At 45.2% G+C, this 13,316-nt stretch overlaps 1 protein-coding gene across 1 annotated transcript in view; it reads left to right on the top strand.

Annotated features, from left to right (window-relative positions):
• Window positions 1-13,316, top strand: part of LOC147707531 (dynein axonemal heavy chain 5-like) — a 1,425,553-nt gene that overhangs the window by 27,724 nt on the left and 1,384,513 nt on the right. Inside the window, exon 3 of the mRNA XM_086925656.1 lies at window positions 9,742-9,946. Within this exon, the coding sequence (XP_086781782.1) occupies window positions 9,742-9,946 (205 nt within the window). The remainder of the gene's footprint in view (window positions 1-9,741; window positions 9,947-13,316) is intronic.

Here is a 13,316-nt window from a genome sequence, read left to right on the forward strand (position 1 = left end):
TATGGCATTAGCGGCCGTAAAGAATAACAAAGCACCGGGGCCGGACGGCTACACAGCCAAATTTTACAAACACTTCCTCCCCATAATTACACTGAAAGAGGTTTTCACACACTGCATCAGAGAAGGGAAAATGACAAACTTAATGGCAGAGGCCAACATCATAGTCATCCCCAAAGAAGGCAAAGACACGCAATTTCCGCAGAACTATAGACCCATCTCCCTAATTAACGTAGACTGCAAAATATACGCAAAAATACTAGCGGGAAGATTCAACGCACAACTTCCAAACCTCATACACAAAACGCAAGTGGGCTACCTTAAAAACAGACTATCCCAAGACAACACAAGACTCCTCTGCCATATAATTAAGTACGCCTCCTCCAACACTAAACCAGCGGAGATGATCGCGCTAGACGCAGAAAAGGCCTTCAACAGAGTTTCATGGCCCTTCCTTGACCAATGCATGCAGAAGTTCGGCCTAGGTGAGAAGTATAGGTCAATGGTGATGGCGCTGTACAAGGCAACCAAAGCCCGAGTCGTGGTGAATGGGGGCACATCAGAGGCCCTATCTCTGGAAAGAGGAACCAGACAAGGCTGCCCACTCTCCCCGGCACTGTTCCTACTGACCCTAGAACCCCTACTGACCATGATCAGAAATAATGCCGTGATTAAGGGGGTGGAGGCCAACGGAAACACGGTCAAACTAGCAGCATATGCCTATGACATACTCCTCATGACAGAGAACCCCGAGCCCTCAATAGAAGCACTAATGAACACCATTGAAGAGTATGCCAATGTAGCAGGGTACAAGCTTAACAGAAGCAAGTCCGAAAGCAAGCCACTCAACGCCCATACCACCAGGGAGGTGTTAGGAGCCTCCGTCCTACTCTGGTAAAAGGGGACACTAAAATACCTGGGTATTTACTTTGACAGGGACCTCAAGTCAACACTTGAGCACAATGAAAAATCAATACTAAACAAAATAAAAGACAGGCTAGACACGGGGTCTCCCAAGTACGTCAGTTGGTGGGGCAGAGTAGAAACAATTAAAATGATGACAACCCCCATGGTCAACTACCTGCTGAGTATGCTGCCACTGATAGTCACGGAAGAATTCCACAAAAAACTGAACACAATGATAAACTCGTTCCTCTGGAGGGGTAAAAAAGCCAGGATTAGCCTCCAGAAACTTAGGCTCAGCAAGGACCTAGGTGGGCTCAACGTCACTTTCCAGACAGCCTGCCTCACTAGACAAGGCATATACTGGCTCACGCAGGAACAGGGATACACACCAGCTTGGCTGGACCTAGAGAAAGCTCTGCCGGGAGGCTTAAACCCGGCGGCCCTCCTTACGGCTAACAAACACCTGGAAGCCAACAACACAATCTTCAGGAACACCAAAAACGCCCTCCTGCAAGTAGACAAAAGAATGGAAAAGAGTATAAAAAACACAAAACACGAATCCATTTGGTTCAACAAAAAAATTAAATAAAAAAAAAGCATAATTATCACAACCCCCTGGTTCCAGCGAGGTATCCGTACCCCATCCCAACTAGAAGAACGAGGGTCCCCTTCCACCTTCTCCAGCCTACAAAAGGCGTACGATCTCCCAGACATAGAATTATATAACTTTCTCAAAATCAAAGCGGCAATCACTAGAGCAAGATTAAGCAAAGAGGTACCAACAATACACCAATACCTGACAAATCTCAATAAACTTGGGCACCAAACATCTTACCTATATAAATTACTAAGGGCCAAAACAACCAACTTAAACAGGAAAGTCATAGATCACTGGGAAACACTACACGCAGGGCGGTTTAGCGAAAAAGAAAAAGCCCTCCTCTGGGCCTCGGCAAGCAGGAACAAAGTCACCTCCACACTAGCTCAAACAAAATTCTGGCTCCTACACAGAGCATACTGGACCCCGGCACGCCTAGCAGCGGTCGGGCTCATAGACAAGGACCTATGTTGGAACTGTCAGAAACAAAAAGGAGACCTAGAACACATGATTGTCCAATGCCCTAAAGTTAAAAACTTCTGGGGGAAAGTAACAGATTTCATCTACAATGTAACTGGGTACATCCACAACTGGACCTCCTCAGCCGGAGATTCAATCTGCCAATGACAGGAGCCTCATTGACCTGCTCCTCACGGCGGCAACCAAGACAGTCCTTTCTAACTGGAGGGACACAGGGAAGGCCACTTTCAAAGTATGGTTCAACTGGGTCACCTTCCTAAGGGGGGCAGACAATATAACGAAAAATCGAACCCCACAAGCTGGATGCAGCAATGAAATGTGGCTCTCCCTGGACAAATACCTTGCTTCGCAAAAACCGCTGTGAACGCACCACATTGCCTTACAGCTCCACTGTCCCCCCCCCCCCCCCCCACCTCCCCCCTGGCGTAACCCGTCTGCATACTCTCTGGCCATACAAACCTCTAACCACTGCCCCTGTGTCCGTCCTTTCTCTCTCTTCTTCTCGTCTTCGTCCTACTTACCTCTACACATGATCTCATCCGACCATAGGGGGCAAGGCATATGACCGCTATGTAACGATAAGGACTCAAGCAGCCTATGTTTAACCAGCACACAGGCGCCGCAACAAGCCCGTATGTATTATCACCGATGCGTATGTCTACATTTAACCAGTGTTGCCCTCGATCGGCTTACTCTGTACTGATTTGTAAAACTTCTTCTAATAAAATCTTTTGAAATAAAAAGAAGAAAATCGTGCAAGTCTGTTTAGCCACATGTAGGCTCGGAGCAGTTCCGTGTCAGTGGCCCCTGTACCAATTGGGGTGGTGCGTCTTCACGGCTGGATTGCCGTCATCTTATTGCAAACAAACTCTCCCCTGTTCGAAGAGCACACCCAAACAGACGAATTCACAGAATTCCATTGAGAACAGCCAACATTTTAATCAGAGCAAGTTCAAGCCTTACACGTTTCGGAGTAGAAAACCTCCTTGTTCAGAAAACCGTTGGCCCCCAGCGTGCAGGACATGGCCCAGTTTCTGACAGGACGCTCTGGCGGCATGGTGGTCGTTACGGTCCTCCTTAGCATCTCCATGTGTCTCCTTCTGGTAGGCCTGGGCTTTGCATTCGTCACCAGTAAGCCCTGACCCTCCTCGGACTCCATACAGTGGAATCTATGCTCTTGGCGTCTCACTATATGCAGACTGTACTGGACAGGCTGAAAGTAACTACTGTGAATACCTTGCACTGCTGCACATATTTATGAATTGTTTTATGTTCTTTATTTCAATAAATACTTTTTGTTTAAAAAAAAAAAAAGATGTAGTGACAAAGAAACAGAGTAGTACAAAACCAGACTACAAAACAGGAGAAACCATTGTGAGGAAAATGGGCTAGGGTTGGAGTAAGAGTGAAGTTAGAGACAAAATTAGGGCTACATTTAGATTATGTTTAGGGGTTCAAATCGGAGTAAGGTTTGATGTGACGGATGATGTAAAGTAAGATTTATGGTCCGGTTCCTTGACCTTAACCTCAGCCATCTGCTCTTTCCTAATCCTGGCAGTGCCTAAGCAGGCGATGCGCTCTCTTACCGTGGGATCAGTCAGCACGGCTTGGTGTGTTCACGCAGGGCAGACCCCTGTTTAAACAGAGGCTCTATTGCTTAGACATCTGTACCGATTACCTGCTCAGGCTCTGATTGTTTTAAGACTATTTTCATCACTCACTAAGCTCTGTATGGAATTGCTCCTCGGAGGTTCGAAAGAACACCTTGGAAAGTAGTCCCTGATCAGTGCCTAGGAGGCTTAAACAAGATGCTTTTAACACCTCCTACATTTCACACACATATTTAATAATGTATTTCTGCCATACTCATGAGCACTGGAATTGACCTCCAGGGGAACGTATGAACACAGACAGAGCCGTAAATTGTTCTGTAGGCTCATCAAACAAGCATTTGCAATGCAATAGGTCTCGCATTTGCGCAAGTTTAAGCTGTTCGCATTGTAAATGACAATGTCTTTTAATATATATGTTATCAAAACCAACACATAGATAAAAGGTTTATCATTTACAATGCCAGTAGCCCAAAGTCTTGCAAATGCAAGACCTATTGCATTGCAAAGGCTTGTTCATTCTAGCACACATAATAAGGCAGTCAAGGCTTCTCCAGTGTGCCAGAATTAGATGTATACTTGACAGTCTGTCGTTCTGCTGAGGCATAATTTTCTGATAGACACATACATAGAAGATATACTCTTGGCCACCGTCTCATAACCAGAAGCATTGGACACCTTTGTGAGATACTTTCGGAACTGCACACACTCACACACACAATACCTAGTGTTGTAGTATACTGCCAAGCTTAAAAAAAAAAAAATGTCCAGCTCGCTTTGTTTCAAAATGGCATTGGAAAATATATCCCCTTCATATCATATCATATCAGATCATGTCAACATTCCTGTTGCAAAATGCACCGTTGGCCTCATTGTTATTTCCATCATGCACCATAGTATAATCAAATTGGTTGTATATAGAACCCCAAACCCTTGACTAGGGTATCAAACCCTCACACTGGCATGTGTAACAAAAGCCTCAAGAAAACATGTATAAACGGGGGAAAGTGGATCACTCACATCAGTGGTCCCCGGTGTCACTGCACCTGCGGCACCATTATTAGTTATATCCCTGCATAAGGAGGGGCAAGCTTGCACACTCGTTCAGTGCATGGTGGGGTCGGTATGAAGGTCCCACTTGTTCCAAAATTCCCTTGCCGCCCCATGTGTAGTTCCCGTCTGCTGCTGGAAGCCTTGCGGCTGAGAGGGAGTTGCAATAGGTCTCACTCCAGAGCCACGCTCCGTGCGCGCTATCCACCTCCGGCACAAGGGTTGCTGTAGATACCATGGGGTAGAGCAGGGCGACTCTTGAGACTGGTGAGCAGGTAAAAAGCTGGCACTGGATTCATGCCCGGAGGAGCCCCGACTTCAGAGCAATGCCTTCCATGGTTGCCAGACCCGGCTTCCATTTTAAAGACACGTTTAATTATCCCTCCTCTGACGTATATCGGGGCTCAGACATAAAAGTAAAAAAATGCCCCTGCACCACAAACAGAATTACATATCCAATCTTTCTGCTCATTTACGTTTTTTATTAACATGTTTCCTGTTCTGAAAAGATGCCAGCTCATTAAAAAACGCTAAATGGCTCAACCCTATTTGCAGCCTCATATTTGGAGAATTGTTTCACCTCAGAATCAAGGTACAAGGAAGAGCTTTGGTCATGCAAACGGCCAATGGGAAACACCCAGGGAGGGTAGGGTGGGCGAACCCAAGCGAACCCAGAGCTCGTTATCCTAAAATGTGCCCGCGATGTTGGTATAAAGGTTGTTTCCAGCACCGCAGGTGGGTTGGGCACGGCAGTTCATGGTCATTAAATTGGGCTCCGCTGAGCTACCACCCAGGTTTGTGCCCCCACCTGGAGGATCAACGCAACCCCCGCTAATGATTATTTGGCCACGGCTTGCCTATTTTCGGGAACGGCAGGCATCCATCAGTACCCCTCCGCCTCCACCCTCCTGGCTGGTCCCTCCAGCTCTCTCCATGGTTACAGACACCTGCCGGTGGCCTTGAGAGAGCAGCTGTACGAGGCATCCCTGGCTGGGGCCTCCCCTGCTCTGCGCGGAAGGAAGCAGGGACCCAGGAGTCCCTGCACACCCCCACGAGCACAGCTTCTCACCCTGCTGCGTGGAAGGCGGCCTCACCCTTCATGCTAGGGGGTAGGCTGAAACAAATGTAAAGGTGTTGTGTGTCAGGGGTTGCATGTGTGTGTAGTTGGCGGTGTCTTGTCATACATGTACATGACCCTATCTATACGCACGCATCCATAGGCGCAAATGCACAATACAGCCAGATACTACTCTGTGCCCGCTTTATTTTACTGAACCAAACTCAAGCTCGCCCAGCATGCAAATGCATGTAAGTATATGCATATACAACGTTCCATGAACACACCCCTGTACTACACTCATGCTCATCATACACACGTTTATAGTATTTTCCAAGAACATCTCCTACTCAGTGAGACAGAACACGCAGACTTCCTGAAAACATCCCCTCTGATGCAACACTGAGCACACAGACCACCAGCACCGCTTACGTGCTGCAGCCTCGGCCAGGTCAGGAACCGGTGCCGGCACTGCTTCTTGGAAAAGGTGACCAGAGTGATGCAAGAAAATAGACAGGGGCTTTCCAGTGGAAATATTCGTAAAAGAGATGAAACTAATAGACACTGTGGGTGGAGGGGTGAGGGAGGTGGAGACTGACACGGAGGGGGTCTGGGCTCCGCAAGCAGCACATTGCATGAAGCAGTGATTCTGTTCAAGCCACACAGTGTGACAAGAGGGAGGGACCCTACTCGCGCAGGGGAAAGGGGGCTGTTCTGCGGGCAGGCTGGTGAATGTACTTCGTGATCACGCCGTGCACCAGATGCATGCATGTCACTTAAACAAGCGTGTGAGCGTGGAGAGGAGACGCCTTGCGTGTGCACATTGCCTGTCCGTGAGCGCACATGGTTTGTCTCCCTCCGCGCACCAAACCACAACAATAGTCTCGCCAAGGCGAAGCAGCTCATGCGCTGCGTTTGCTAGGAGAGACCTAAAAACCCCAACTCTTGCCTCGCTCTTACTTCCCGACAACCTACAAATAAGCAAGATCAACATGCTAAACGTGATACCTCAGTGAATTAATTTATCCACAAAAAAGAGGTTTCTGTCTAATCCTAGTTAGAGAGGCAAGTAGATCAATAGATCCACTAATGAGACAGAGATGAACTTAGCTGGGGACAGGGTACAATCCCAGCTAGAAAACTTGCTGGGTTAAAGCACCATCTGTAAAGATCTTTTTTTCTATCATTCATCTGGTGTTTCTTTTCACCAATGATACCCTTTTTTACCTTATGGCCCTACACTCTCTCTCCTTTTTCTACTGGGATATCTTGATACTTTTGAGGAGCTACCTGGCCTTCGGATTAACTATAAGAAATCTTTGGTGTTTTCTTCGGGAACACTTCTCTTCCGAGGCCAGGAGACTTTACCACCCTTGCCCCTCCATTGAGAGGCTGACAGATTCAGTTACTTGGGGATGGCGGTGGCCCACACAAGACAAACATGTCTACAGTACAATATAGACAGGATCATGGAGGGACTACGAACCTCCGTCCAATTCTGGAACAACCTCCCACTCTCACTTGTGGGGCTCATGGCCACCTCAAACGGTGTTCAGGAGGCTGCATTCCCTACTTACTTCCTTGATCTGGGCAGGGGGGCATAGTAGGGTGGCGAAGAACTTCTTCTTCTCTCAGCTGGAGGAGGGGGGACTGGCGATTCCAAATTTAGAACAATGCCACGTGGCCTCTAATTTACAACACTGCACACTGGCTCATGGAGGAGCACAATTCCAGAGAAATTGCTCCTGCAGGGCTCTGTGACGGGCTTGACTTTCCCACAGCTTTTAAGGGGAAGGGGTGCTGAACAGATCATAAACATTATTAAGCACACTGCTTCCCTGTGGGAGCGTATCGTCATGGTGGTGTTAAAGAAAACTTCCTTTGTCGGGCAATTTGTCCTCTGGGACTTACCTGCTTGCAGAGTGCTTGCGAATACCATGGATGGGTCTACCTGGTGAAAGGGAGGATATGAGACATATATTCGAGTTTATCACATTTGAGGCTCCACATGACAGTTTTCATCTGGGACCAGGGCAGTTTCTGAAACAAGCCAGTCTCACTGCTATAGTTAGGGACATATGGCCCTCCTTCCCTAATACTGGTCACGTCGCATACATTCTGGGGGCTGCTGGAGCTTGGGCGCCACTTGGTGTCTCTCCTCTATAGGGCCATGATGACTAATCGGACACGAACCCTACCGCCTGCATGTGCAGCTTGGAACAATGACCTAGGGGTATATATTGAAGATGCACAATGGGAGAGGATGTTTACATTAGAAAAATCCATCTTGAGTAATGCAAAGTTAAAAATCGCCCACTTCCATTTCCTACACCACACATACATAACACCTGTGCTCTTGCTTAAAATATGGGCCATGCTCAGCATCTCAGCTGCCCCTAATGGTGGAGTCCTGTCCAGTTGCTTCTTTCCTGCACTTGCCATGGACCTGCCCACTTGTGCAGACATTCTAGATGAATTTGGGGGCGCCATTATGAATGTGGTGGTACGGGTGAGAGCAGTGGTTCTATTCCACTTACTGCGATGCCCACCATTTCCCTGGTGGGAGACATCTGTAGACAAAAAGAAGGGCAAAAAATGGTGTTTACGTTTTTTCATGTGTTACTGTTACTAGCTAAGCACCATGTTGCGATTACCTGGATGGGTCAAGGGAGTCCTATTTTGGAGTTCAGGATGGCTGCTGATGTGACTTAATGGGTGGTGGCAGAGGAGGTGCAATTAAAACAGTGTATGCGCGATGGTAAAGTGGGGGAAGATCTTAGGGTTTGGGGGTAGCTCCTGGGTGATTTTCGGACCCCTGAGAGGTCTAGACAACACTCCTCAATGGAAGAGGACGATTCCACCGCCTCTACAGATGAATAAATGTTATTGCTGATAAGGTCTCTGCTACACTGGGAGGACTGGTGTCACCTGGGCTGTACCATTGGCAATTGTGAATGAGGTTGATATAAGTATTATGTTATATTATGGATCTGTTAACTTATCATCGGCTGCATTTTTCTGTGACATAGTTGTTGATTGCTGTAGTTGACTTGTTGGTCTATTGTTTGTACTGTTACATCGTGCAAAGGCAATAAAAACATGTTTTAATATATTTTTGTAACATCTAGGTTACAGGTTCCAATGCCAGTCCATTGACTCACTGGGTTATAGCAGCAGGCATATATATTTGTGTGCTACTTCTAATTCACAGGTACCAAGTGAGAGCTTCCTCTCAGAAAAGCATCTTAGACAGAGCAAATTCTCTACCAGAAAATTCCTACTGTAAGAAAAGAGCACCTCTATGAATCCATTCAGTCACATACCCCAGCCATGCACCAAGGTCACTTCCAAGATCAACACAACCTTTGTCCACCTCAAGCCATGATCCTACTCGTTGCCTACACCCAAGGACTTCTTCCATTTTTTCTTTTAGGCATCTCTCCTACAATCTCCTCCAGGAGGAGAACTAAACAAGTGACGAATAGGGAATGAGTGTAGACGTGTCTCCACTGCAGCTTCTGATGATGTTCGAAAGGGAGGGGCTAAAGCCAGAATGGGCGGCAGAGTGTCTTCATTCTGGTAAACAAGGATAGAATCAAGAGATATGGCCTGGTTTTTTCCATGTTGCACGACCTAATGGTTTATGTTTTATATGCATCTTCTCTGGGTCAGCTGGCAGTGGTGGTGTGCTGATATTAGGTGTAGACTCACAAGAGAACATTCATACCCTTCTTAAAACATTTGAACTAAAAAAGGAACACCCTATATCTGAGAAATGAGGAGATTGTGAAATTTGCTTTTGAGGCCTTAGCTTTCTTCTGCAGTTGCGGATTTTGAATCAGTCAACAAAATCCCCTCATTTCTCAAGAAATTGTTTTGAACGAGCAAAGCCCCTTAATGTTGCTTATATTGTAATTTTGTTTTCACTGATAAAAACATAATTGTCACAAAATGTGGGAGGAAGAGGGGGCTTGTTGGTACAATTCTATTTCATACTAATTGTAAGGATTGTGGCTTACTATTTGCAAATGGTTCCTCTTCAGTATTACAGATGCATCAAATGCCACAAAGGATAGAGTCAAATACCTGGAGGCACTTTACCGCCATTTTGATGCCATAGCAAATGAGAACGACCCGTCTAATCTCCTCAGCAATGTCCTGCCTGCACTCTTTACAGCCATCAAACAGATGGATACCATATCCCGGTTCTTTGCCAGAAACGGATACCTGGGGTTGCTGCTAACCAAGGTAAATAGCTATCGCTTACAACATTCTAGTAAGTGCTGTCAGCAATAAGATGATATAATTTTACTTAGCTACTTAAATCGTATTCTGATACTTGACAGAATATGTATATATTTTTTTAACTTGTTTTTATTAATCACTGCTTCCAGCTTATCCATAACAAGGACATACATGTACATATACTTGACAGAAGATGAGAAAATTACATGGCCTGCAGCACAAGCAGAACTGTCCCTTTCATACCATAATAATCAATACTTTTGTTAATGGTTAGGTAAAAGCTGATTAGATTTTACCTGGCCTTTCAAAGTGTGTATTTCAAATTTAAGCTCTTGTTAATCTGCACCTTGACTTTTTCTGCTCTGGGGGTGGGGGGGGGGGGGGGGGGAGGCTTTCATTTTTACATGTACCTGCATATAGAGGTAATCTTTGTCCACTTTGCATCCCATCAAATGAATGTAACTGGTAACAGTCAGGCCTATTGTTCTATGCTTGGAAATATTGATTTAAGTAAAATTGCACCGTTTAACTATGTTTTGACAAGTAAGATCGTAGAGTGTTAATACGTTTCAAACCACATTCAAAGAAAATGCTTTTTCTCCCTCCTGTATCACGTTTTATTTTTTATTCGTACATATGATGCTTTTTAATTACAAGAGCCATGCCCATTAAGTAACGAAGGTCCAGGACTCTAATATGTGCAACAGTCGTCATGTTAACATTTGGTGCTAAGAAAAGAATCAAACATACAAAATGCATACTCAATTGATTGCATAAATGTGACACCACAAATAAAAAGTTCACTAGAGCCTGATTTGCATTTTTGGTCACCAATGTTTATGGCATTTTGCAGTAATGTTTTTGCTCTATAATAATTTGCTCAGTAGAAGGTTTTAGTTCTTAGTGTGTTAAAGCTCACGATTTCAACTTGAACATATAGATATAGACTGATAACCATGAAGCTTGGCTGGTATATAGGGCGGCTCTTAATTAATAACTCCAGGATAAGCAAACACGCCATCTTGGAGGCATAGTCGCCATGATTCAACTAACATCTGTCACGTTCCATCTTGGACTAAAATCCCTTCATCTGAAGGCAAACGGTTGTACTTTGGAAATCACGAGTCTAGGTTCTTTGGCAATGCCACCTGTTGATTTATAAGATGTTGCTGTTAAAAGTAAGAATCATTAACTTGGGGTCTTGAATGAGGCATCTGGATATTTTCGAAAAACAGCACCAGCTGTTTTGACCTGTAGTTCACATTTGATTACGGAACCACCTTCTCATCAGGCGATGCATACCAGAGATCAGGGCCTTGACAGACGTAATGATCGCCATATGTACACAAAGCATGGATAACCTAAAACACTGCGTCACTGCTGCGGTATGTGTCGTTGGTGGCAAACCTAATCTACCTCAGATTCTTGCAGTGCAGAGTTCAGTTCAGAAACCCTACTTTCCAACCCTCTTCCCACAAGTTTCTGTTTTCGTGAGACCATGACAGCTTCAATTTACAGCCCTGAAAATATTTGGTGCCCAGTTAGGCCTGATTTAGTGGCTCTCCATTGGAATTTAACGAATTTCATTATGTCACTAAATACTTTGCTGAAGTGATCCATATTGCTGCATATTCCACCTCACTGCGCACTTCTCATGGGTTCACAATTTCAAAGATAAATTGCAGAACTACCCGGGCACAAGTCCTAAAAAAAAAGAACAGGGGGGACGCTGACGTCACGACAGGAAGTGACGTCACGAAAAGGTGTCTTGCACCATCAAACTCATTCCCTCCCCTCACTCACCCCTTAGATGCGATTGCATCCGAGAAGCCAGAGCGTGAGCAGCGTTCTGAATGAGCTCCGATCTTGCCCCAGAGAGGCCAAAATGTGAATGTGTGGCTCCATTTGCTCCAGTTATCGAGCTCCTGTTAAAATAAGTGGGGGGTCGCCGTCCACCGCGTGGTACCCCGACTCAAGCCCTGAGAACTACACAGTATCACAATAGCCAAACTTTACCAATCATTAAAGTGAATCTTGCTGAATGCGTAAGTAAAGCATGGACATATTTGTGAATTAAGAATCATCATTTACACATAGGAGAAATGTAGGAAGCTGGCATTTTATGTAGTGGGTCAATGTAGGGTGCACCGTGCAAAAAGTCCAGACGACCCTTATTGGTTTACTCGGTATAGCTTCCTCTCCAGCCTGGATACCCACAACTGATTACGCCACACACGGAGCTTAGTATTAAACATCTTTATTATTCTGCAAACTCAATATTCTGAAACAGCCTTTGTTGCATTCTCCTCTAACACTATCATTACATTTCTATGGAGCGAAAAAGGTACCATCATTTCAAACTCGCAAGACACTGTGGGCCATATGTACGAAATTTCAGATTTGCAATTTCCAAATTGCAAATCCATAGAAATAGCTATTTGGGAATTGCAAAACGGTATGAATGTAACAGCCGATTTCACTAATAGTGATTCTTACTGATTCGCATTCGCAATTGGAAATCTCTACTTTGGAAATCATAAAATTCTGAATTCTTAGTAGGAAATCGCAAAATTGTGATTTCCTAATAGCAAATCGCAAAATAGGAAAAGTCGCATTCCGGGTACAAAATTATGACGTAAGACCAGGAAATTTACAAATACAGGGCGTGACCACAAACCAGAAACCTACAAAGGTGCTCGAAGAAGGGAGTGCTCCTGCCTCACTACTGCCAGTGTATTACACCATTCCTGGAGAATACCATGTCCAAAGAAAATGGGGACAAGAATTCAGGGAGCAAGAAGAGGAAGGTGAGATTTTCAGAAAAGGAGCTGAAGCTCTTGACAAAAGAATGTGTCTGCCATATGGACCAACTGTTTGGGAAGGTCTTCTTCACAGTACCATAAAGCCAAAGAACAAAGATCTGGGTCAGCATCTTGGAGAAGATGAACTCCTTAGGTGTCTCGCACAAAGGAGGAGGTGTCCAGCAGGATCGCTGAGTGTCGTGGAACAGGTGGTGGTCCCTCATAAAACCCCACTCCCATGTCAACACTCATTGAGGGGACCCTGGAAGCAGAAAGTGTGATGGGAGTGTCTGACATTGACACCTTCAATCCTGCAGGCACCCGCCAGGGTAAGTCACCTTCCCTTTACTTACTTAACATAATATAATGTTAGCAAATCCATGAATCATACATCAAAGCATAAATAACTCCATTGAGCTTCTTGCTCTACCCTGGCAATGCATCATGGAAGCTATAGTACACATAACATGCTTGATGTACTGTGTGTGGATGCCTGCACCAAACATCTCTGTACATCATAACATGTCATAAACAAATGAACCACAGTTACAACAATATAGTGAACAAACATT

This window comes from Lissotriton vulgaris, chromosome 6 (assembly GCF_964263255.1).
Source record: "Lissotriton vulgaris chromosome 6, aLisVul1.2, whole genome shotgun sequence".
Taxonomy (NCBI): domain Eukaryota; kingdom Metazoa; phylum Chordata; class Amphibia; order Caudata; family Salamandridae; genus Lissotriton; species Lissotriton vulgaris.